The following is a 27,409-nucleotide window of genomic DNA, read 5'->3' as shown; positions in this document are numbered from 1 at the left end:
ATAAATGATGTCCGTGATAGCTACATGATGCCAAATGTCAATTATCAATGTTCGTTATTGTTTTTTCCGCTGAAACTTGAAAGACAAGTCAAGAATCGAGAGTCGAGACTGCCCAATGATTGGTCTGTCCGGTCGAATTATTTGTTTTGAAAATCGTGTTTTGATCAAAATTCTAAAAAAACTTAATATATATTACGTAATTAAAATATTATGCAACTAATATGAATAAATTATCATATATAAGCGGATATGAAACTGCTCTGCCGCTACAGGTCGTTAATAAATTATTTGTAAGAGGTATTGGTAAATTAGGAGGACAAGAAGTTGAGGTAAAGCTTGCGCCACTGATGAGGTTATTTACATAAATGCTTGTTTGAAGTATTATTTTCTATATTGTTACATGTTTTATAGGAAAGTTATAAACTCCTTAATATTCCGCTTGATTCAAAGCATGACACAGTTCGTCAAGCATTCTTAGAACTTGCTAAAAAGTATCATCCAGATTCCCAGTCTCCACACGCTGACATAGATAAGTTTGTCGCTATTGAGAATGCATTCAGAATCATTTCTAAACATAATACTGGATCTAGTGGTAGGGCGGAGGTTGAAAAAATTGTTTTTGACATACGGGTAAGATTTTGACATTCATATTACCCAGTTATATTAGAATTTACATACAATTGAATTAACCTAATACTTGTACTTTACAACTTAGCATACGGCACCACAACACAGACAGTACCTGAGTTATGAAGGTGTTGGCCATGGTACTCCATATCAGAGAGAGAAACAATGGATTCAAGTGCGAGCACAAAAAGCAGCAAACAATGTGATGGAGCATCGATTGTCTAAGGCTGTGGCATCCGATAAAACATTAATGAAGAAGGATTCTTTGAATAAACATGACATAAAAACTAAATATGGTTTTGATAGATTAGTTGAGGATCTTATTCAAGAGTCAATGTCAAAGGGTGAATTTGAAAATTTAAGTGGAAAAGGAAAGCCTTTGAAGGACCAGAATAGAAATCCATATGTTGACTTTACTACTCATAAGTTGAATGAGGTATATTTGTTTAGTGTTATAGTGAAAATTATGAATAATATTTAAGTTGAAGTTTAAGTTGCTATACTAAACAGACTATTGCTGTAGAAAACTTTCATTCACTTTGAGATTTTTAAATATTTATACTTTTGCATATACAAGGGTTGTTAATTCCAAATTTTGTGAATGTTGTAAATAACTTGACTATCTTAAACAACATACAATATATAGTACCTGCAAATAGTTATTTACATATTATATTGATGCAAAGTTAGATTATATGAAAGTTTTTTTTAAATCATGCATTTAATTAGAAATACTTCTAGGCAGACACTGCCAAGGTACCAAACTTTGGCAAATATATATTTCCTCATGTTTACATATAAATTAAAGTTTGATAATATGCTCTATGAACATAGTGAATTCTCAACAAACTTACCTATTTGTATATAACTGCTTAATGAAGTTATTTTATTTCTTATAGGTTTTAATAAATAATGGTTTTACACCTGAATGGATAACTATGAGCAAAGACATAGATATAGACATTGAACTCTTAAAGGATGAAATTAAAAAAGAAAGAATGTATCTTGGCCCATACCCATTTTCAGAAGCAGATAATGAGAAATGGTTTAAAATATATGAAAGTAACAAGAATTTAGCTAAATCTATTAACACTAAAATAAATACATATAATTTAATTGTTCCCTTACTAAATAAACAAAAATTTCATATAGAATATGATAAAATTTGTGAAGATATTTGCACAAATGGGAAACACTCTGTTGAACCCTGTGTTTTGAAGAAAGAGGACATAAGATTTGTGCATGTCAAAGAGAATGAAGATATTATTTCCATAATTCTTAAAGCTATTGGTGAAATAATTAACTTTAACCCTGACAAGAAGAAATAAAATATGATAATAGAATATGACTATATGGAAGAAATAAAATATGACTATATAGAATTGATTAGAAATCTGTGATAATTAGATAATATAATTTATAATATGTAGTAAACTTTTCTGGTACTCTTAAATACCCACTATATTTACAAAATAAATAATACAGACAAAATTTTAATTTATTTTATTCAACATATAAATCTTAATAATAACTCCATAAATTGATTTTCTAAAATGTACATGGAAGACTTATTCGAGAACCTTATAGAAAAAACAATTCATAACATTGCTTTTTAATTTGGCAGCCTTATTTTATGACTAAATAAAGGAAAGTTAAAAATTCTATTTGAAAATTCAAAAGTCTTAAGTTTAACTGCTATTTTGTTTCCATTTAAATAGCTCTTTAGCACCCATTAGAGTCAGCGAAGTTACCTTTTTTTGTAATGTTTACACTACTGTTATACATATATTATAGCTTGACAGTAGATATATATAATTTTTGTGAATAAATTAAATGGTGTGCAGGAAATGAAAATTTTATTAGTTCCTGCAATTGCCACACCAGTTCTCTTCGCACAGACTATGCTTGAGCAAACTTTTGAGTCCATTTATTCACATAACAGTAAAATTATAAAAGATCATATTATTAATAATAAGCTTAATTCTATATACATTATAATGTTATTTTTAAATAAAATTATATGGTCCCAAATTTTATTATAAATATAAAAATTTATCTTTTATTAGATTAAAAAAAAACTTAACGAAATGGCTACAAGTACCTTAAATAGGAGCACACATTTTCACATTTTGTCATTAAATACAAAACAATCCATATTTCAAATTTTTTTGGCATGTGAAATATTTTGTATTGTAATACATAGATTTTTATTGACGTTTCAATATGTTGTCACCTAATAAAGTTTATAATTTTAATATATAATTAATGTGTAATTTATTACTGAGATAGTTCTATGACATGATGACTTGTCCGTGGCTATTAAGTCTCGCACGACCCGTTGACACAAGACGTAATGCACGAGGGTAAGCGCGATGTTCCGCTGTATGTATACGTGCGGTTAACGTCTCGACCGTATCGTCTGAGCAAACGGGCACGCGCTCTTGGACTATAATCGGACCTGTATCCATACCCTCCTGTAAACATGATTTAAGTTTTCACATTAAATTAAAAAGTTTTATATATATATATAAATATTGACCCTGTGCTGTCAGTGTCGCAATGATTTGAATGACAGAAAGTTTAGCACAAAAAATTGAAACTTTAGACCTCTAAATTATCTAATGTAAAAAATATCATCACAGCGTAAGGGCACGTGTACAGTTAACATAATCAACGAATAAGGCTATATACTACGTTGCTTTATAATTAACGATTCGATACGTTTTTATACAGAAATAGCTATTTTGTAAATATCCCAATAAAATGTTGATACAAAAAGATCCTGCAAGGACTAGCAGGATCCACCCATGAATTACCGAATTTAAATAAAAAACCAATAGCGCTGCAACTTTGAAGGTCTCGTTCTCATATTTCTCGAGATCATTTGTTTTTTCTGATAAGCAAGTAGGCGGTTAGCCTCAACACACCGTTATTGGGTCCTTAAGACATGGCGGTTTTCTTACGAGCAAGTGTTTAATAATAAAAAAAGCGCATATATATACAGAAAGCCACTAGACCAACACTGCACTGCGATTATATTATATTGTATTCAAATAAAATTAGAAATACTTACATCAACAAAATGTACTGTGCAGCCAGAAAGTGTATCGCCGGCTTCAAGGCACTGTTTCTGCGCGTGTAAGCCCGGGTGACGGGGCAATAGCGATGGGTGGATGTTTATTAGACGACCCTTCCATCTAAAATAATAATTATACATACTATTACAATACCGGCCATGAAATCTACGCAAATTAATTCTTTTCAAATAAACAGTTATTTAAAGTCCCGTAAGACCATCGACATCGACATTGATACAGCTGTGCCTACCCACCCGAAACAATTATTTCAGGAATCAAATTTTCTTTTGGACCGATAAGCCAAGACGTTATACTCAGTTATCGCAAATATTTTTCTTCAAGTAGTCCGATACAAAATTTAAATATAAATCACTAAGTATATCCTATCCCTATTGCAAATAAGAAGCATTGTATAACTAATTTAGGCTTATAATTTATGCACTTACTTGGCCACAAAGTCAGCTGACAGTATCCTCATATATCCAGCCAAACACACGAGGTCAATACGATGAGCTTCTAATACCTTCGACACAGCGCTGTCAAACTCCTCCCGAGAAGCGTAATCTTTGTAATTGAATACCTTCAACAGATAATGTAAAAATTATGATTTTATAAAGAGCTGGATAGACATTTTGCCACAATCCTATCGATATATTAAGGGAAATAAGATCTATTCGAATGCACGCAAACTGTGGAAGAAACGCCCAAAGCTGAGATCGGCCGACAGGGTAACGCCAAACAACTAAAAATGGTAAATTTTCTAAAGCCGCCAGTAAAAAAATCAGCTACTAAAACCTTGTTTTATTAATATTAAAGCATATTCGGGCCACATTATTTTTCATGCAAACGAAACAAGAACAAGAGGACAACAAGCATGTAATTATTCATTCACTGAGAATTTTAATTGTTAAATAAACATGCAAATACTATGTGTATGTATTTAATTTATAATATATAATATAGTTATTAAACTAAAAAAACTCTTGATCGAATATATTCTAAAAATAATCTCGAATTCAAGAATCAGAATACTTACCGCTGTAGGTATATTAGCTTCCTCGGCCCGTTTGAGTGCGTACGCGTCTTTCTTATTAGACACAACGAGCGCTATCTCCGCGCACATACATTGTGAACGATCGCGGGTCGTATCAATCAAGGCTTGGAGGTTGCTGCCGTTGCCTGACACTAGTACTGCCACCTGGAAATTTATGTGTTACATAATCTTAACTTAGGATTTTGTTTATGTAATTTTAATAGAAAACTTACAAAGCAAGGTAACTTATACTTATACTTTAAATTAGTGTGCATTGAACATAAATTTTAAAAGAAAGCAATAAAGACGATATTCACTTCACCGGAATTCAGAGTACATATTAATAAAAATAGCGGTTATAGTATAGCAATTTTTAATTGTTTCCTGTGAATTAAAATATATTATAATATTAAAGTTGTTATCGCTTCACATCTCTTATTTTAGAGATAAGTATTTGTTCTATGAATTCTAAATATTTTGTTATTTAAAATAAACAAAACATAATTTAATAACGTTACGATATATTTAAACTTAAGTTAAATATTTTTATACAAACATTATTAATAATGGCAAACTTACCTTCTTGTTAATGAGTAGTGGCATTCTTCTTGTGAAGTCGAGGGCTGATGCAAAATTGTCAACAATAACGCGAGCTCCCTCTGCAGGACGAGCTTGTACGCTGCCAATAACCATGGCGCCAAACGAACGGGTAATATTCATCACCTAAGAAAAATTAAATAACAACCACGCATTACATATTGACAGACAGACGTATTTTTTTTGTCTTTTTATTCACTACGATCTGTCACATACTGGGGGACATTAAGTAGTTGGTAGGTAAGACAGACGTTTTAAGAAAAAATAAACAAATTTTATTTATTATATGATCGTAATTTTTAATTAAATTTCGATTTGTGTCGCTACAACCCTTGATCTAGTCTTTAGATATTTGTTTCGTGATCATTTTTCAATAGATAAGAAGATGATTAGCTTCCTTATTCTGTGCTTGCACTACTACTTGGATAATTCAACGATTATTTCTCTTAACGTACAAGTGTTAAATGTGCACATAACAAAGAGAAGACCATAGATGCATTTAGTCCAAACAATTATGTTCACACATGTGTACATAACACTATGCCTACAAGAAATATACATACTGTTTAGCTACGCGCTGTAAAACCAAGATTTTTATATAAGCTACAATTTCCAACGTTTCCAACGAATAACAATAGCACCAAAATATTTTGTAAGTAGGATCTTGATAAGCTACGATAACTGTTTGATTTTAAAGGTAAAGGTAAAGACATACCTCAGCTTGATGTTCTGGTGCAACAATGAGTACCATTCCAATACCGCAGTTGAACGTTCGCAGCATCTCTTCGTCTTTCACAGCACCTGTTTCAGCGATCCACGCAAACACCTGCAATTAAAAACTAAGATTTACTAATTGAAAACCGTAGACATAACTGTGGTTAAGTCAAAGATTAATCACATTGTCCCATTGTAGCTGCTATTACATCTTTATTAATTTCTTGGGCTAATTGCGTCATCTAAGGCTACAAACTAAGCCTTAGTTGACAACTTGACAGATGTCAGAATCTGTTTCCAAATACATATTAATTGAATTGGTGACATTTATAATTTATTAAGTTTATTATGTTAAGTTGTTTATAAAAACCACACTTTATTAACATCACAATAACAAAAAATATGAGCAATTCAGCCAAACTTAACAATGTCAAATATTGTCTATTGTACCATTACTATTTTATAATTATATACTACTAAGAAAACAGAGTAAATATAATTAATACTATATTAATTATATTTATTCTGCGAGACATTCTCGGCTACAGACAGAGCACTTCACAATCAAATCTGCGGCACTGACAAAGAGGAATTGAAATATAGAGAAACGAAGGGATCTATTATATATCAAGCCCAGAAAAAATTAAGTTATCTTTTAAATAATCAGGTATATAGACATATATTTAATTTAATCCGTCGTATAAATTCATTGAAAATCTAATCGTGTATATAGATTTATACAAGTTTCATACACATAATTTTCAGTTGTGGAAAACCCGGCAATAATTGCTATTAATCACATGAACAATATGCTGCAAATAATTCAGTGGCGCTATCATTTTTATTAATAAGACAAGTAGATAATCAGCCTTCTGGCTAACACATGTAGATTTTTTTTTAAGACATGGTGCTCACGATGTTTTCATCGTACAAGCTAGTATTAGATATTCACATAATATACCAAGTCAATTTGGTGCACACGGGACGAGAATCTCAAGGTCACATCGAATAGATACCGTAAGTGATACATTTGATTAATTTGTATGACAAATAAATTATGCAAATACTTAATAACTTACCGGGTGGACATTCCACCAATGGGCATTAAGTCTAACTCTCACAGACTCGGGAATGACACGAGGGATGTTCTCCAAAAGTCCACCGCCTGTTATGTGCGCTACGGCCTTAACATAGCCCTTTTGTAAAGCTCCTACTACGCTCCCCACGTAGATACGCGTCGGTTTGATTAGCTCTTCGCCTACAAAAAGGGTCAAAGTATTGAATTGAAATAAGTTATATCACGCCTTGCGAAAAGTTGAATACAGGAATTCTTTTATATCCCGATCGATAGGGGTACGAATTTTTGGTATCAGGCAATGCGAGTGTTTAATACTGTCTCATTAATCATATATGTATGCGATATATAGTTACAATTTCCGTAGGAAAAGTAATTAGAAAATGGTCAAATATTTCAATTTATTGATTAAATGACAGAAGTATAAAAAGATTTTTCTTAATATAGGTAACAAACAAAAAAATCATTTAAATAAAAGTTATTTTAAATATAGAACCGTGATCAATGAATAACTTGATATAATTATTTAAAGATTTCAAGTACTTATCACAAAAACTTACCTAAAGTAAGGCCATCTTCGCTAAACGGCGCCTTATCGCTTAATTTAAGGTTATTCTTCTTCATAAGGCTGTGTATCAGACTAAATCCGTTACTGTGAACTCCGTTTGATGGGAGACCGATCACTATGTCTCCTACCTATTGAATAATATTTTTATTATCTAAGAGAACTATTTTCAATTAATGTGCGGAAAGAAAACCCTCGTGTCGCAGCAGACAATACTGTTACTTGATAATAGTTCGACAGTAGACTTGATATTTAACATGCCAATACTGTTTTATTTTTTGTAAATAATATATAGAAAATAAGAATTATTTATATTTATAAGAGTTTGCATAACTTTAACCCTTTCACTTACAACACAAACATTAAAAAATTGCTATTTTAATAATTAAATACATATGGCAACTACTTAATTAACATAAAATGCACATGTATAAGGGTTTTATTAATATGTATACTCAAAAATCTTATCACTAAAACTTACCTAAAGTAAGTTCAAATTTATTAAACTTTTGTACTTACTGCAATATCGTTAATTTTTGGCAAAATGTGTGTACGTTCGACAACGCCGAGCGCGAAACCAGCTATATCGTAAACGCCTGGATCATACATTCCTGGCATCTCGGCTGTCTCACCACCTAAAGAAGACAACGTTAACTCTTCCAATTGAAAACATTTCTCGTTTTACGGAGACCAAAATATACTGTAACCGTTTTATTTATAAACATGCGTTAAACATGTATTGGATTTGACAAACGGGAGTCATTCTTAGTATGTTTCTTGATTCCCTACGAGCCTAGACTAGCTAAATAAGGTTTTTATTTCTTTTCAAAGTCCCATCAGAATATTAGCGAAAAAACCTCCGGAGCTATATTCATATCGCTAACGAGAATATCGGAAAGACAAAGGTAAAATGAAAATTAAACATTTATAGCAAAGAACTAATAATGAACCTTAAATGAATGACAATTGTTACATTGTAAACTTCTATAATAGAATCATTATATTATATGATACAAATTCTGGCATATTCAAATGATAAATAAAATCAATAAAATATACCTGCATTTTATTGTTTTTTATATGTAATGTGAATTAACACTCTTACCAATCAAAGCTGCAGATGCCTGTTTACATCCTTCGGCGACTCCGGAGACCACGTCCTTAGCAACATTAACATCCAAAGAACCACAAGCGAAGTAATCAAGGAATGTCAAAGGCGCTGCGCCATTGCAGAGTATGTCATTAACACACATAGCAACTAAATCGATACCAATTGTACTGTGTTGGTTGATCAGTTGGGCGATTTTTAGTTTTGTACCGACTCCGTCCGCTGCTAGGACCAGTACTGGATCCTGAACAAGAAAACATTTTTGATACCAAAAAAACCGAGGAAAACGATGAAGCCGGAAATAATTATATACAGTTTATCTTTGAGAGTTACTACGGAGCATTACAATTATGTTCTCGTACTATTCAATAAAAGACAAGGAAATATCACCTTACAATTATGTTGTTACTATATAAAAAAATATTCAAATGCAAAACGCAATGCCTAAATTTTAAAGACCAAAATAGCAACAAAACACGATTTAAATGAAAAAAATTATATCATTGGAATTTCCAGGATCACAGTGAGATCCACAATTCGATTAACATTTCTTACATATTTTAGTACTTTCTTTAACACAATCAGCGAAAACGGCAATGTAATTTACTGCTTATACAAAAATCGAGATGACATTTGCTAACAATTTACGGCATGAATAAACATCCTGACAAACAGAAATTATATAGCTGTACTCTAGTATTATCGTTTAATTATCATATTTAGAAATTAAATCTAAATATAACTATACAGAAAAATAATTAAAGATTTTTAAATTTCTATTTTCATACTGACCCTTACCTTATACTCCTTCTCAATAGCCTTCAATTGGAAGCACCCTCCAAAGCCACCCAAACCACCCAACACTCCGGACCTTGAGGTGGACCTGGCCAAGGGTTTGATCAAGGAGACCAGAGAATCACCCGCCTCTATATCCACCCCACTGTCCTTGTATGAAAGAGATTTTTGTGGCACGTTGACTCCTGCACTGTATGGTGCGACAAGTGGCGCCATTGCTTCTTTGAAATTGTCTACTTCTACTTGATGACCTCCTATTCGAAGTTATAAATATATTTGTTAGCATACTTTGCAAATCGCCATCTAGGCCACTCCAACGAAATACATTGAAGATAATTTAAGGAGGTATTTGCAAGTAAAGGGGTCCCAATCGACGGTATTGAAGGTAGCTAGGATATAGGATAACAAGAAAAAAATATATAAACTCTAAGTTGTATATTGTTTTTTTGTAATGATTGGAAATTAAACGGGCTTTTAATTATTTATGTATTACTAGCTCATCCGGCAAACGTTGTTTTGCCATGTATTTCTAGGAAACATTTTTTTTAATTCAATAAAAATAACTATCTACTATTATATGTACAAAATAGGGTGGATCGTAGAGGGCAAAAATTTTTGTATATCATAATAAATTAAAACCAAAAAAATTGACAAAAAAATTAAATTCGGAGTGTAATTAGAAATACCGTGAAGAATGTTTTATCTTAGATAAATTAAATAAAATATTAAATAGCCATAACCCAATTGTAAATATATCATAGTCCGCAGCTGTAATATCTAGTTTAAATAAAACTCAATGCATTGGTTTAAAAAAATACTACAATTTTTTTTTATAATCACAATAAAATTATTTCGGTTTTAAACCTATCGAAAATTGTCCATACTATGATCTTGTTGAAATTCTTACCTTCCTTTCCAATATCTATCACAGAGCCAATGATATCTACGGGACCCTCAACACAAGCGAGGAATTCCTTCAAACAGACTGGGTCCACGATGGCTATCATACCCACACCGCAGTTGAATGTCCGAAGCATTTCGAAATCGGAAACCATTCCTGTTTAAAAAAATCTAATATAGCAAACCAACTTATACGACGACGCCTTGGACAAACAATATGTAAAATAAATCATTTAGTACCAATAAATTTTATTTAAGAAACGTGAATGCTTGTTTGGAGATGAACTGAAACATATTCACGCAAAGTTCGAATATTTTACGATACTACTGATAATAGTTATAACTACTTATTAACTTTAAAAGTTTGTTAGGGGTCGATGTAGTATTACGTAAGCAGATTTACTGCAATTACTGCTCCTTCCTCTTGTCAGCAAAAGTAAAAGCTCTCAAAAATAATTGTAGGAAAAAAATTTTTTTTGCAGGAATCCAAGAAAATGCATTTCGATTTCAAGCATAGACAATGCGTAAGTAATATGTGTAAAAACGTAATATTACTGTAGACGTAATCACCAAATAAGAAAATCAAAGACCCCCTTCCCGCTACAGCGCTTACGTAATAATTGAACGACACCTAACAAAGTACAGATAGATGTATTATTTATTTATTTATTTATATTGTACTCCTACAGCTAACACAAAATACATATAATAACAAACAAATACACCGAGAACATAGCCACAAACGGAATACATGATACACTATAATAAAAAGATTTAAAAAAGGGAACAAACAAACAAGGTATTTAATACAATTAACTGATTAAATGTAATTAATTAAACCTAAATTGGTTGTAATGTGTAATGGTGTGTGTGTGTACGTGATGGTGTGCATGTGGGTCGTGCTTATGATGTAGATGATTTTGCGCTATGTATATTCTTAATACATGTTTTAACCACATTCCGCGATAACCTAAACAAGTCAATGTTATTATTAATAGGAAATATAACTGTGTGTGATGACACACATGTATGAAAACAAGACAGTTTGAAGTGTAATTTCTTCTTTTTGCTACTCATGACAATATCACTAATAGTTTTGTTTTCCAAATCTTAATCTGATAACACCGCAGAATAAATATTCTTATGTAAATCAAAGATCTAAGAGAAATCACTGGAATACGTTATTGTATCATTTAAAAATTAAAATTGACATCAAGCGTTTTCTTGATGCATACCTTTAGCCTGCAGCCATCCGAAAATGGGCTTTATTTTGAACTTCAAAGCATCCAATTTAACTTTGACACCAGCTGGAAGTATCCTCGGTATATTCTCCAAAAGACCACCGCCCGTTATGTGAGCGAGGCCTTTGACTAGCTCTTTTTTGACGGCTGGCATCAAAGACTTTACATAAATACCAGTTGGTTCTAGAAACTCCTCGCCGAATGTTCGGTTCGTTGTGCTAAATGGGGCTTTTTCGTGGAAGCTGAAAAGGTTAAAACAGTCAAAATCTGTTATCGAAGGGACTCATATTTGTTCATAAAAACCGATAGTCGTAACAGCCAATAAAATTTTTATTAAGAACCTAATACAATAGATATCAGAGGGGGACCTTTGATTCTGGTCATTATAACCGGTAAGTTGTACTAAACGATGTCGTCGTAAACGGTTTCGACTGTATACTTATTTCAAAGGTTCAAATTTCTTATGAACTTTGATGCATATTTAAGCAAACAAAATTCTGTTAATTATTATTTATATTTATTTATATTATTCGTGTGTAAAGCAAAATTTCATTTTTGCCTCAATATTATTTTATAAATGAATTTTACTATTCCTTCAAAAAAATATATAATATGTTATATATTCATAATATTTAATTTCATTGAAAACTATAAAGCTAACTGATCAGTGAATATTTATTTTAAATCATGATCGTTGGTTTTAAACTCAGCGTTTAAATTTTTATCTTTTATATAAATGTGTAATTGGGCTATATATTAGTGCAATCGTCACATGTAAAAATAACAATGCAACTTTAAACCAAATACTGTTTTATTCATATAAATGGCAAATACTCACGTGTTTCCAGTCTCAGCCATAATCTTCTGTACTAAGCTGTAACCATTACTATGTACTCCAGTGGAAGGCAAGGCCAATACTACATCCCCACCCCGAATTTCTTTCATACGAGGCAACTGCTTCAAATTATCGACAACTCCAACCGCGAAACCGGCTAAATCGTACTTTCCAATGTCATACATTGAGGGCATTTCTGCAGTTTCGCCGCCTAGGAAATATTAATATAATAATAAATAATAATAATTTATCGCTATAAAAAACTTTTGAAAATGTATCTACATGTTAGACGCAATTTTAAGAAAGCTAACTGTTCCAAATTTAAATTATTTTTTGACACACGTATTTCAAGCCAGTTTCGATACACTAGTAATTGTTTACTTTTACTTAATTATGCCATATATTATTTAGCGAGTGTTTGTGTTTGAATGTTTGAACTATTTGAGATTTTACTTAAAGTCTCTATTGTAGTCAGAATGCAGTGGGCCTAGTGGCTTCAGTGTGCGCTCTCACTCTCATCCCTGAAGTAGGTTCGATCCTCAGCTGTGCACCTATTCCTTCTATGTGCGCATTTGACATTTCACTCGAACGGTGAAGGAAAACATACTGAGGAAGCCCTATAAGACTCATAAAGTCGACGGCGTGTGTCAGGTACATTAGACTAATCACCTACTTGCCTATTAGATTGACAATTAATCATAAAACAGATACAGTGAGGACCAGACGGTTTGTTTTATTTTTTATTTTTTGTTGTCAGTCTAACCATTGTCATTAGTTCTATCACAAATATTTTATAATCCAATGACTGAAATTGTATACCTTTGAAGTTGTATATATATCGAAGTTTCAGGATATTATACAACTTCAACTTATTATATAACTATTATATACATATTGTATATAATGTATATCCTGAAACTTCGAGGTACTCAGGACTATGTATGTACCTAACACGCCAATTGTTACCAATTGACGTGTGAATAAAATATATATTTTTATTATCTAGCATGGCTTCAAATACGATATATATTTTGTTTCTTTTCTTTTTCTCGACTTTTTAACAAAGATACTAAATACGTATTTAATTTCAAAGACTTTGGTCTCCATACATAGGCTTACTTACCCAATAAAGCACAACCCGACATTGCGCAAGCATTGGCGATGCCTTTGATAATAGCAGTAGCTGTGTTAAGTTGTAATCTCCCACACGCCATGTAGTCAAGGAATGCGAACGGTTCTGCGCCGGCGCATAAGATGTCATTCACGCACATTGCGACTAAATCTTGGCCTAACGTGTCATACTTTTGTGTTATTTCGGCAATCTGAAATTATATATTTGTTTTGTACCCTATATAACTTAAATAAAATCTATAAATTTCTAGAACATTTTAAGTTTCTATTCTATTTTATTTCTAGGAAGCAATAGTAGCCTTCCATATTTTTTCATTCGAATAAATCCGATCCCGGTTACCAAACAATACCTTAAGTTTAGTCCCAACACCATCTGTTCCTTGCACCAGCACAGGATCTTTAAACCTTGTCTCCATAGCGGATAACTGAAATAGGCCGCTGTAGCATCCAAGACGACCCAAAACTCCTCGCCGATGCGTCGCCGTCGCTACAGGCTCAATTGTACGTACGAGATTCGCAGCCGCGTCTATGTCTACGCCAGCCTCAAGGTATGAGAGACCGTTAAGTCTGTAAATTTAAGAAGTGTAATTTGTCAAGGTTATAATAAACATACTACAAAGTTCAATTTGTTAAAGAATATTGTCTCGTATAGCAAATATAATGTACAGTATTTGATAATAACATTTATGATTTATAAAAATATGATAACAATGTTTGTTATATATTTTTTATTTGTATTTAAATAACTTCCATGTATCAATACGTCATAATGTAAGTAAGCATAGTAATAAAAAAATTATTTGGAAATTCATTTACAACGTGTCTTCGCGTCGTTTACTTAGAATGGAAAAAATAAAATGTTAAACTTTTACATTAGTATAGTCTATAAAAACATGCTCGTATCAAAATGAAATGATCACATGATTCTAATTTAAAATGAAAAATATAATGAACGGACAAAAAAGGTTAATACGACTACTCAAACTACTGGAACTATGCTATATTTCATATTTAATACTATATTTATGAATTAGGTAAATAAATGAAACCCCAAAATAACACAGAAATTTAGATTTATTACCCAAAATAAAAAAATACAAAACAAATGAAAAATGAATGATTCTTCATTCCGCATGCTCTAAGGAACTGAAACAAACCGATTTATGATGACATACTAAGAAAAATGAAATCATTTAAATATCCTAAAACGTATCTGTCTCGAATGATTGGTTTAGTTTAGTATAGTCTGTGTTCTAGATGTAACTGACAGCATATGATAGTGGTCGAGTCAGATTAAAAAAAAACTTAATAAACAGTGTAAGCGTTGTCGAGTTTCTAATTGTTTAAAAAATAAAATATACATGCAAATTTCAAACCACACAAGCATTACAATGATTAAAAACTATCACGGTAGCATTCCATAACACGCATTTCTATATAGTTACCATATTTCTTGTCGGATAACTGATAATATAAAAAAGAAAATAATATTAATTTAATCTAGAAAAATCTATAAGTTACGAATATCAAGAAATGAAATATAATGTTTCGTCTTAGATTACAAACTTAGTAACGATAGATCATGACAATTTAATGTAAAAATACACAGCAATATATATACAATACAGAGAGTTAAGATGTATATATATTTAAAATCTATTATATTTACCTTGGCTTATGTTTATTAGGACTAAACGTTTAAATAAAACTTCATAGCAGAATAAACGCAAATTTGCTACTTTGTTTACATAATTTCTAAGTAGAAAAAATCAAACACAAGATAGTATCTTTAACTTTAGACTGTAAGTAGTGTTATTGGACAATATCTTAAATATGTTAAATATATTTATAAGGTAAGACTTAAATTACTTCTCGGTATTAAGTTAGGCTAGATGTCCTATGACGTCTCAGTGAAAACCATTTTCTCAAATTCTCAAATAAAAAAAAAGATAACCAACATCGGTCAAAGAAGAGTTTAACTTACATCACACGAACAGAAAATGTATATTTAGTATAACTATTTATAACTTTTTATTAAAAAAAAAACCAAAAGATATAAAATGTTTTCAAACTAGAAGCAAATTGTATTGATAAATTAGTATTGTTTTTATATATTTTACATGTTTTTCTCTTTTTAAACTTTCCCTCAACTTCCACAAATAGGTCAAGATTGTCCATATCGGTCCAAAGTTTGAGCGAAACAATTCAACAGCAATTCATATAAAGGTTACATAACTCATTTTGGTGAACGAGATAGTGATAACAATTTAATAACATAGTCTATTGAAAGTATTCAATATTAAATTTGTGATTTTGACATGTAACATTAAAAAAATATAGATACTTCATAGTATATTTCTATATTTTTATAAATATTAAGAATATACAAATATGTAAAACTTACTTTGAAAATGCCTTATGCGCGATGTCCTTCCTATACTGAGCACCGGGGAAGTCGATAGCAGCTGCCGCAGATGTCGCTACAGACGCTGCCGTTCTTAGGGAACCTCTTTTAGCCGCTACAAGTAGAACTCTACCGCCAGCGGTTACCAAAGAGTCATTTGCACCTCGTGCAACACCACTATGAAACACCACTATGTTCGGACGAGTTTGTACTTGAGATAGACCTGGAATGTATAAAAGAGTTAACTATGTGGTGTCTATACATCGACGGTGAAAAGCGCGTGTTGCGATGTTATACTCAAAGAATCACTCCAATAAATGAAGCTGAAATTATTTATTTAATCCAGTCAAAATAAAGATATTAGTGTTCTTACATTTAGTGTCACTACACTCATCCATACTATTTTTAATGAAACTTTGGAAAACATAATAAAATTTTTTGTTCACCGACCTATATTCATAGTTTGGAGTATCACAGGTGGAAAATGAAACTAAATTAATAGGATAGGTAAGTAATGTAACGTTATCGAAGTCATTAAGCCTAGGTTTTTTTAATCAAATGACTAATACTGACTGAATATCATTTAGGCCGTTAGTTGAATGACGCTGTTTAGTAAAGTGGCTGGAAGGTGATTGTACGGCTAATTAAGCAAGTTGGCTCCAACATTTACATTAATTATTTCCTGGTTAAAGGATTGGTGGGATCTTCTTCACAAGCATACATTTTGTTTAAAGGTGTCAAGAAATAGAATTTATTAGTAATTAATGTCTTTATTACAAAGAGTTTTCATATTAAAATAAGTCGAGAAATTACGACGTTTTTTGTTGATGGACGTTCAAAACGTTACATTCCTGTACTTTGACATTTATTATTATGTTTAATTTACATTTTTTGTTTTCTTTGTTTGTATAATATACGATACGCGAGAAGTTGTTGTAAACTCAGCTCTTATTTAAATTCTGTATATACTTGTGTGCAATGTGTTAAGAAATGTAAATAATAAAGAAGTATTGCATTATTTCAATTAGAAAATGTTGGGTGAAACGCTTCAACACCATATTAGATTTTTAGTTCTCATCATCGTCTTTCGCTCTTTTATAGTATTAAAAATATGTAATGATAAAATAAAAATGTTTTTTTATGAATAATTTGGTCGAAAGTCATCATTATTTGGAGGAAATTGAATAAAATGGAAAAAATCACGTACCACTAATAACACATCCTTTGGTAGACGTCTCGGGGTAGCCCTTAGATGCAATTACCACGCCTACGGCACAATTTTCCGTTTCCCATTTCACTTGTACTTGTTTAAGTGTGCCATCAACACATGCCTGAAAAATTTAATGATAATATATATGACGAAATCGGGGTAAAGTGCGTATAGAACAATTTTATTGTTATCAATATTATAGTAAATTCATTGATCTATATCTATACTAATATTATAAAGAGGAAAGGTTTGATTTTTTGTTTGTTTGTATGAATTGAATAGGCTCCGAAACTACTTGGCAGATTTGAAAAATTCTTTCACTGTTGGAAAGCTACATCATTCCTGAGTGACATAGGCTATATTTCATTTTCAAAAAAAATAGGCATCCTTACTAAAATTACGATAACATTAACATTTGTTTATTATTTGATACAATTCTAACAGATGGCGCTGAGTTAAAGGTAGTTTAGTTTAGGTCCGTGTCGTGGTACCAACGTTTCACATAAGTTCTCCTACGGTTTCCCTTGATTAATTTACTACTATGTAATATAACAAAAACCTTAGCCACAGCAACGCTTGGCCGAGTCTGCTAGTAGAAAATAATTACCTCACAATAACCTAGAAACTATGTATTGGTTAACACTTTTTTTTATGCTTCAACACAGTTAAAAAATTAAAAAAATATTTTAAATTATGTTTTCGATGGTACATTTTGTTCAATTATTCTATTTTAAAATACATAAACTATAAAATGGTAAGTTTTTTTAAATATTGAAGATATATACAATATGTACTAACCCTCATAATAGTATACAAATCCGACTCCAACAGCATCATGAGCACTTGTGTCTCTGGGTCACCGAAGCGACAGTTGAATTCCAGTGTCATCGGCCCAGATTTCGTCACCATCATACCGGCATACAGGACACCTTCAAATAAGATTTTTTGCATTAACATCGTAAAAACAAGTAAGAAAGTAAGAATCATAAATGCAATAATTAAATTGCTAAAAAGGTACCTCATCCAATCTCTAAAGGACCATTAGGTCCAGATACCGCTCAAGTTTGTATTAAAAAAAGATGTGTACATATAAACAATATCAATAGTAAATATAAAAACTATCGGTGGAGAGACTAGGTACTTCATTTTGTGCATATTTTATCAAACGAACCTAATCGATCTCTTTTATTCTTCTTGTTTATATTCTAATTCGGTGCCCGGATAGATCGAACACGGAATATTTAAAATTAACGAAACCTTGACATTGTAACTTTGTATTACGCAAAAAGCGTATAACTTACATCAACAAAATACTCGCAAAACAAGTTAGACGCAACATCTTAAAACGTTGCCTCTGTTTTTAGACAATTCTCAACCTTATTCTCTTTACAATAAAGGCTACTCATGTATTGTATTAAAGCATGGTTGTTTGTCAATTGTTATCTTTGTTTATCACTTTTAATTACAAGTATTGGTTATCATCACAACGTAATAACAATAATCTGACATCTCAAAAATAGAATTAAAGTAATACGATAGAAAAAAAACAAATTAACGAATTTTCCGGTTGGTTATTGGCTTCATTGTGCGACTCTTATTCCTGACGTAGGTTTGAATCCCGGCTGTGCATCAATGGACTTTGTATGTGTGCATTAAACACTAGCTCAAACGGTAAAGGAAAACATCCGGCATGCCTTAGACCCAAAAACGGTGTTTGTTAGGCAGATATGGCTGATGACAGACTTGCATATTAGAAAAAACAAATGATCATGAAACAGATACCGAAATCTCAGGCCTGTGTTATTTATATTACTTTCGTCGTAACATGATGTTATGACTGAAGCTTTTTTTCAGTAAATAATAATATGTTTGTGTTAGATATATGGTATCTACTATTTGGTAGATATTTATTTCTTCTATCAGACTAGTATATCACTTTTCTCTATTGTCAATAGTTCCCACAGCGATTTAGGAATTTGTCGTTTTACACCTAGAGCCACTTGACTAGGGATAACGTAGGGTTCTTATTCTTTTAATACGTTTAAAAGCCTAATAGTGTGTACTCAGTTTCTGCACTTAGACGCACATTTAATCCGTTGTGCGTAGTGTTAGAGCCTATTTAATGCAAACAAACAATAAAGTCAGGAATCTTTTAACTCTTTATAATATACGTTTACACATCTGCATAAAAACTAAGTTTAAATTTAGCAAAACGCCGGGAAGAAGTAGGTAATATTCTGAGTGCGACATATGACCTTTTAACTCTAACGCTTATCTACGGGAGCAAATCATATCTAACATAAAAGACGTAGGTTATTGACACGGTATACCCATAGTATTTGACATATGTATATGTCGATCTCTTATCGATATTTAATTAGAAAACAGATAAATAAAAATAAACTATTGCGTTCTAATCAAGCGTGTGTATGTGTGTATTTTTCTATTATTTGCAGTAATTGAATATTTTAATAGTTACGAATTTATTCGTTGAATTAGTTATACTCGTAAGTCTTCTACCTAGTAAATATTATGTATGAATATGTATTGACAATTTGAAATAACATTACATATATAGAGCATGAATAACAAGAAGAATGATGTATATATGTAGTGTTAATAGATTTAAAAACCATTCAATTTATTCAGTAAAATGACGTCAACTCAACTCAAATAACTAAAATAATTCGTACTTAAAACGTATTTGATTTTGACATACGGCTGTTAAAACGCTTAGTCTTTGAATCTCATACGGCCCGTGACATGTGCATAGCTTAATACCCATACAACTACGATAGCTAAATATAAGATACACCAGGGCAGCACCCTTTGATAAGGTAATTGCTTTCCCGTGCGACGTTTAATTGCTTGACAATATAAGTAATGACACAGATAATTTCTAGTGTCTAACAGTCAGAATATTCGAGACAAAGAACGAAGTGATTATTGTTTTTTGTTAATTGACCAAAGAGGTTTTACGGTAAAATTTTCATTTGCATTACAAAGTTTCACAGAATGAAATAACAGTTCTGGAATTGAAACTTTTGACGTGAAAAAGCGAGTAACAATATCAAGACAGCAATCAAATTAAGAAAAAGAAATATTTCCAAAAGTCTTTGTGTCCATCAGTCATCTTTGTTCAAAATTAAATATTTTATTTTGCACATAGTGCTTCATAAAACATATGGTAGTAGAAAAATATTGTACTCGTATAAAAAACCAACTCTGGGAAATTGAAAAGCATAGTATAAATAATATGGATGATGTCATTCAAAGATCATACGATTATTGATAACCCTAACATATGTTATAATATCGGTTATACTTGCGCAGTCATTTGTTTTTCTTGATTTATGATATTTTTTTTATGCGACAACACTTGCGTCCAATTAGATATTTCTAATTGGATAGTCCCCAAGACAAAAGTACTACTTGTTATTTTGATTCATTTAAAGCGTAGTATAATAACCTAATCAACACTATATAATTAGAAAAGACAAAATTCATGTTCATTAACAAATTAAGTACTTAAATAGTGAGTGAAATTTATAGAAAGGATTCGTTTAATGAAATATATCATAGTATGACTGAATGCGTTAACAAATTAGCAGATGTCATGTTTCATAAACAGATTTTACTCTGTACCTTCAGATAGCGTTAATGACAGAGCTTAAAATCGCAACTTCAGCGCTACGAATATAAAGAAAAATACATCGTACATGAAACACAAAATCATGCATGAATCTTAAAAATGGAGGGTACATCTCATTCATTGTGTATGTCAGCTATGATTTACTTTTCTTGAGAGTCTTAGAAAACAAACAATTTGTAAACAAAAAAATACCATTTTTAATTAATTGTATCATAAATAGCCTACATCTATATATGTATATTGGCCAGATACGATTTCAAGTAGTGAATAAAACTTATCTTAAAAGAAAGGTCAGCAAAAATTATTATTTAATTATTGCACTAATATATTATAATAAAAATCGTGGAATATTTTCACGAGTCGATAACCTTTAGCGAATACATTCAGTGATAAAACGAATTATTTCGAACGTAATTTTTGCGTATAGTGAAATATAGAAAGCTTATTGAGTACACATTGTCTATAGTGGTTAGATTTTTTATTATGTAATTCTTTAACTTCTGATTAATTTCTTATGTTTGTGCGTGAGTCTTTTTCAGTCTTGTTGATTTACGGTCACCTGTTAGAACAGGACTGTTATTTTTCAAATAAATTAAAATATTTTTCTTTAGAAGGCTATTAACCTGCCTGTGTTGTAACCTGTGTACCTTTTTACAAGCATATTTTAATATGCGCACTAAAATTGTTGGTACACCGGAATTCGAAAGCATGTCCTCGGGGTAGATAGTGGCTTACCCTCTAATACTGATTTTATATCATGTTAAAAATTAAAAAAAAATAACACAGGCGTTTTTGAAAATTAAATGAAGGCCTGTCCTGTTTAAATCATTTTATAAATGATCACAGTTTCTTCGTCGACAGAAACAAATAAAACATTATTAACTATGTTTGTGAAATCATCAGTATAAAACTAAACATTGAAGTACTTATCAATATCAGTTTCGATTAACTCAACCGGCTCAAACTCGTATGACTGCTTAAGACAAAGACTAACAGAACAAAGAATATTTACGACACGTTACGTTTAACGTTTGTACTACTTTATTAACATCACAATAACACGAAACAAGAGCGAAAAAACATGAGTGTGTACTTATGTACACACGTTAGAAGTTATACTTCCTTGGCGTAGAAAAATAAGTCTTCAAAAATTGTATTCTCCGTTTGTAGAAAACATATCACTAAAACAACTAAAATGCCAAAAGAAATATAACTTCAATAAAAAAGGGAAATAATGTAAATGGGCAGTGTAACTGCTAATAGTAAGCAATATTAATATTAGCTTGACGTTATCCTGAATAATTTCTGAAAATGGAGATAATACGATCATCATCATTTATATAAAAAACTTTTGGTAATGACTCTTGTACAATGGATTAAAATTGATTTGTCTTAAACATATCAATAACTCTCTTTGAATAAGACAGCTTGATAAATAAAATATTTTAAAATTCTACAATGGCAACATCTTTTATCAACATCATTTATTTTTGATATGAACTGAATGTTTTGACAACATATTTTTGTGTCAATTTACGAATTTAACCGAAATTTCCGTCAACTTTTTGACACTTATAGCACGTTAAACAGAACGTAGTGTTTTTACCTGTACTTTTAGTTAATGTAACGTTAAAAAAATAATCAAAAAGAAAAGTAAATATTTACAATGTAAATGTATTTTTCTCTCTATTTTATATGTTACTGCTAAAGCTATTACATTCGATAACATAAACATATTTCGACTTTTTTGGCTGACACAAGTAAGAAAAACTTACCAACATATTTAATTCCCTCTGCCTTTAGCCCGTCAACCGCCCTTTGAAGCACTTGCTCTTTGACGTCAGCCAGCTGTTCAGGGGTTATAAGGGGGCAGGGACAATATGCTCCCATGCCGCCTGTGTTGGGACCTGTATCACCATCCCCTATACGTTTGTGGTCTTGAGCTGGCGGCATCATCGCTACGATTTCGCCGTCTGTGAAGGCTAGCACCTGAAATGGGGAAACCATTTTTTGGCTTTATAGATAAATTTAATTCATTTCATCAAGGTAAAAAATGTATCAGATATTATAATTCTTATATTTTTAATTAATTTAAAAAAATCTATAAGGCAACTTTTCCAGACATTTTCTTTTCCTTCATTTTTATTATTACTGGCTTTGATGTTTCTTGATGATTAAGTTAAGTTTAACCACGCTTGCCTTAGATAATGTATACTTTTTTGCTGAATAGCGTAGAATTAAATTAGCAACTACATTATTTCTGTTTTAGTTAAATTATAACATGCTTACACTGTTTAAGCCACCAAACTAGCGTTTGCATGAACATCATCCACAACCAAAATTCCTGCGTTATTAATCATTTTATTTACTAAGTTTTGATTTTAAATATAGTTTCTCCGGGAATCAAACTCTAAAATTTATATCGTAGTAACAAAACAAGTAAACAACTAAACAATTTTTTCACTAATTAGTTCCATTATCTTATTCAGCCCCCAATACATACAGATTACAGTTTGACCTCCTTATCACTATTATTTTTGTGACCCATACGTAATCATACACGGCGTAATATCATATGTTTTTGCGATCACCCATGTTTCAAAATTCAAATATCTTCGTTAAAATTTCAAGTTTAATTAAGATATGAAATTAAATAGTCATAATACTCTTATTAGTGACAGTACACACGAAATTATTTTTATAATGAAATTTCTACTATATGCATCTATTAAAGAACTTATATTTGTTTTTATAAATAACATATAGAAACTCTTTGTTTAAGAATATATGAATAATTTTAACATCGTTACGTTTGCTAAATCGAAGGTTAAGTGTTTATCGCCAACTCTGACTGTCTTACTATAATTAAAATATTGTTTAAGTTGTAATATTTGCATTACAAAAAAAGGCAATTTTACTAGAAACATATTCTACAAGAACAATTCTTATGGTCTAGAATTTTTTTTTCTTGAAAACTATTTGAAACCTTGCTAATGAAATCCGATTCAGGACCGGTTTTGTTGGGAACAAACATTGCGTGTAACTCAGAGGTTCTAAAATGGAATCCCGGCGTGTATCTACGCAAAATCTATGCCATTATATGACATAAAGATCAGAGTCACACACACACTAACAAATGTTTTGGGACCCGTTACCTTTTAGTTTAGTTTTAGTTACCCGAGTTGATTTTATACTTATATAATTTGTTTTTACTTAAAATCCAGATCCATTAGAACAATATATAGACTAGTTTCGCAACTTAAAAAAAAATAGCTTAATATAGCGTGGTTAAAGGAAAGTAGTATTTAATTTACCTCTTGACAACACAAGATTAACTCATGACGATAAATGCAATCGTTTTCGTAATGCACGCTATGCGTGTCTTACTGCACGTGTAATCTTTTTGCTTTATCGTTGAATGAATTATTTATATAGAATGAATGAGAATTTTGAAGTTTAGAATATTCGCAAATCAATGTGTTTAAAAGCCACGCATAGTAATGAATTATAATTGTCTTTAGTGGGTCTCTTTTATTTTTAACAATACGATTTTAAATGTGCTTTAACAATTTGATTTTACAATAATATATTGCCTAATTATTTATTTATTTTTCATACAATAACCCTGCTATCTAAAAACATGGATGGCATAAGTCTAAATATTTTATAACAATATATATTTAACACTACAATATCAAAATCCCTTACCGATACTTCATCGCCTTCTAATAGCTCTTCAACTACAACTGTCTGGCCAGCGACCCCATATTTGGCATCTGTCAGAATCTCATCTACAGCGGCACAAGCTTCTTCCTTACTTGACGCCACAACAACTCCCTTACCAGCAGCCAAACCAGATGCTTTGACCACCAGGGCTGGGTATGAAGCACTAAAAGTATTGATAAAATCATAAAAAATACATATCTTTACTGTATTTTATATGAAAAGAATTTGTGATATTTTTACTTACTTTTTAATAAATTCCTTTGCTGCATTTGCATCACTGAAGGACTGGTATCTAGCTGTGGGTATCTGGTATTTTGTCATAAACTGCTTGGCCCAATCTTTATTGGCTTCAATTTGGGCACCAGCCTTTGTGGGACCAAAACATTTGATTCCATAAGGAGCCAGTGCGTCAACAATACCATTTGCTAGGGGATCTTCTGGTCCAATAACTACTAAATCAATATCCTTTTCTTTACACCATGTAGCAATAGCCTGTAATAATAACCATGTACTTTGATGTCAAGTATAAAAAATAAATCTCTTTGGACAAGCAATTAGATTGTGTATTTATTACTTTTTAAATGGCAAGTTATATAACCTACTTGACCAATAATTAATTATTGCATTATCAAAAAACCAAACCTTACTCTATGACTGTACATCAAGATACCATCAATACCTAGTCATTTTTGAACAATAGTTAAGATCATGTGTAAATACATCATTTCAGTAATTTTAAGAAGGATTTTAACTATGTAACTACCAATACTAATAAAAATGATAACAAGACACATACTGCATATATTTCTCAAACAAATATTACATTTTTCAAATGAATTAAATATTTATTTATGTTTTCATATATTAAGTTTATTGTCATGAAGTAGGCAAAATTTTACATGGCAACAATTATTATTTAGTTACATTATCTTGGAGCATTGGTTCAAAGTTTATCTTTTATTTGATGAGTACTTGGCATAAGAATGTTTTACAAATTATGTTTATTTTTTATTATATAAGTAGTATAAGGATTTATTTTATTATTAAAAATTCTTTTTTATGGCAAGCTGTGTCCCTCAATTTTAGTAGCATTCATTTGAGCAATAATCTTCTGGTTGAAGCATCAAATACCTTCCTAAAATTTTGCCCACCAATAATTTCTGAGATGAGTGTGTTCAAACCTACACACACTCTAGCGTTACTTTTACATATAATATTATGTGGTATATATTATTTGGTAGATTTAAGTAAGTCACATACAATTAAAATATTATTTGACATATATATAATTATTCAAATAATGTTAATATTTTAATTTTATTTTAATATTTAATAATTTTAATTTATTAACAATTTACTGAGAAAAAAACTGTAAGTATGATTTTTTTATATGAAACCTGATTTACTTTAACTATTAGAAAAATTATATTCATATCCAGTTGAACCGAAAATATTTAAAGTACAAAAAAAATATATAAAGCTTTAGTATATAGAGGATACTTTACTATTTGACCAGAAATGCTAGATTTTTTTTACAGCATCAAAACTATTATTTTCATATGAATAAATTGTAAAAATGATTGGAGATAGCAGACCCATAAGATACTCACAGGAAAATCTTTGAGACTAAGATCGACACTTTCCACTTTAATACTTGACGAAATGCCAACACTTCCTGGGGCACAGAATATATGTTTTACAAGAGGAGAATTAGATAGTTTCCAGCATAAGGCATGCTCGCGACCACCACTTCCAATAACGAGGACGTTTTTAGACATATTTATTAGACGATGTATTTTTTACGTAGTAATGCACTCTAACTAGAATATACAACTTCGGAAAATTAATTAAAACTTATGTCTATCAGTAAATGAATAGTATTATATTATGAAAGTTAAAAACAAGTTGCAGTTCAGAGAGCATTAACAAATATGCGACTATAATTTCAAGTCACAAAGACTAGAATAAGATAGTATAATATGGCACAGGTTACAGTTATATATGTGGACCCACCATTTGACAAGATAGCGATTTTACATGAAATTATGCACAGACTAGGAAAATTGAAGAACAAGAAATACTAAGCCTGCTAAAAGCGGTCTGTCGTCACCTAAAATCTAAACATCCTTATAAAAAACAATATATTAAAATGAAGTCATCTCGCATTGTAACATCTGTTTGCTTATAACAACTTATAGTAATTTTTTTCTATATCTATCGGATCAATAAAGTGGAAGTCAAAGTGTTGTCATCATAATAATTATTGTCTGATATAAATTGAGACACCAAAAGCTGTGAAAGTTTAAGAGTTGTAACTCCCGTATGTCAAAAACGTCTTGGAATTTGACACCCCAGATGACTTAGTCAAGATGCTTTAACGGTAGAGTATGTTGAAATTAAAAAAAATGTATGAACATTTGGCTCCTAGCTCTATTAATATTTCAAATATGTATATGAAAATAGTAAATTATTCTCTACTATTACATCTACGTTACAAAAATCAATGTAATAGTTACGTTAGAGTTTCTATATATACGATGTTTTTACAATGTATAATATAATAAAGGTGGTGTGTTGAAATGCTGGAACTCTAATGAACATTAATAAAGTATACTTTTATTCTTATGTTGATTCAGGTTAGGTTATGAAATTCAAATGGTATTTATATTTTAAAGATCAATACAATTTAAATAAATTAATAATATATGTATTCAAATAT

The 27,409-nt window shown here is 30.9% G+C and overlaps 2 protein-coding genes across 4 annotated transcripts; one reads left to right on the top strand and one right to left on the bottom strand.

Moving 5' to 3' along the window:
* Positions 1 to 58: 58 nt before the first annotated feature.
* LOC110993251 (dnaJ homolog subfamily C member 28) lies at positions 59 to 2,269 on the top strand. The gene is made up of 5 exons (XM_022259443.2): positions 59 to 329; positions 412 to 630; positions 716 to 1,063; positions 1,527 to 1,965; positions 1,999 to 2,269. The coding sequence occupies exons 1-4, from the start codon at positions 222 to 224 to the stop codon at positions 1,953 to 1,955; spliced, it is 1,104 nt and encodes a 367-aa protein (XP_022115135.1). The 5' UTR covers positions 59 to 221; the 3' UTR covers positions 1,956 to 1,965; positions 1,999 to 2,269.
* LOC110993220 (trifunctional purine biosynthetic protein adenosine-3) lies at positions 2,116 to 26,667 on the bottom strand. Of its 3 annotated transcripts, none has more exons than XM_022259385.2 (23): positions 26,301 to 26,665; positions 24,935 to 25,182; positions 24,673 to 24,853; positions 22,740 to 22,953; positions 18,111 to 18,241; positions 17,310 to 17,433; positions 16,103 to 16,325; positions 14,049 to 14,265; positions 13,691 to 13,889; positions 12,571 to 12,778; positions 11,727 to 11,974; positions 10,499 to 10,648; positions 9,589 to 9,845; positions 8,794 to 9,040; positions 8,208 to 8,323; positions 7,684 to 7,819; positions 7,128 to 7,306; positions 6,050 to 6,160; positions 5,317 to 5,460; positions 4,741 to 4,902; positions 4,151 to 4,284; positions 3,701 to 3,824; positions 2,116 to 3,101 (listed from the first exon to the last, which is right to left on the bottom strand). In XM_022259385.2, the coding sequence occupies exons 1-23, from the start codon at positions 26,466 to 26,468 to the stop codon at positions 2,919 to 2,921; spliced, it is 4,104 nt and encodes a 1,367-aa protein (XP_022115077.2). In that variant the 5' UTR covers positions 26,469 to 26,665; the 3' UTR covers positions 2,116 to 2,918. The 3 variants fall into 3 exon arrangements, with proteins under 3 accessions (XP_022115077.2, XP_022115086.2, XP_022115094.2); XM_022259394.2 differs by having other exon boundaries at positions 9,595 to 9,845; positions 26,301 to 26,664; XM_022259402.2 differs by lacking the exons at positions 2,116 to 3,101; positions 3,701 to 3,824; positions 4,151 to 4,284; ... (11 more) ...; positions 13,691 to 13,889; positions 14,049 to 14,265 and adding an exon at positions 14,755 to 14,844 and having other exon boundaries at positions 26,301 to 26,667.
* Positions 26,668 to 27,409: the final 742 nt, after the last annotated feature.

Source organism: Pieris rapae, chromosome 4 (assembly GCF_905147795.1).
Source record: "Pieris rapae chromosome 4, ilPieRapa1.1, whole genome shotgun sequence".
Taxonomy (NCBI): Eukaryota; Metazoa; Arthropoda; class Insecta; order Lepidoptera; family Pieridae; genus Pieris; species Pieris rapae.
This window is presented reverse-complemented; position numbering and strand designations above follow the sequence as displayed.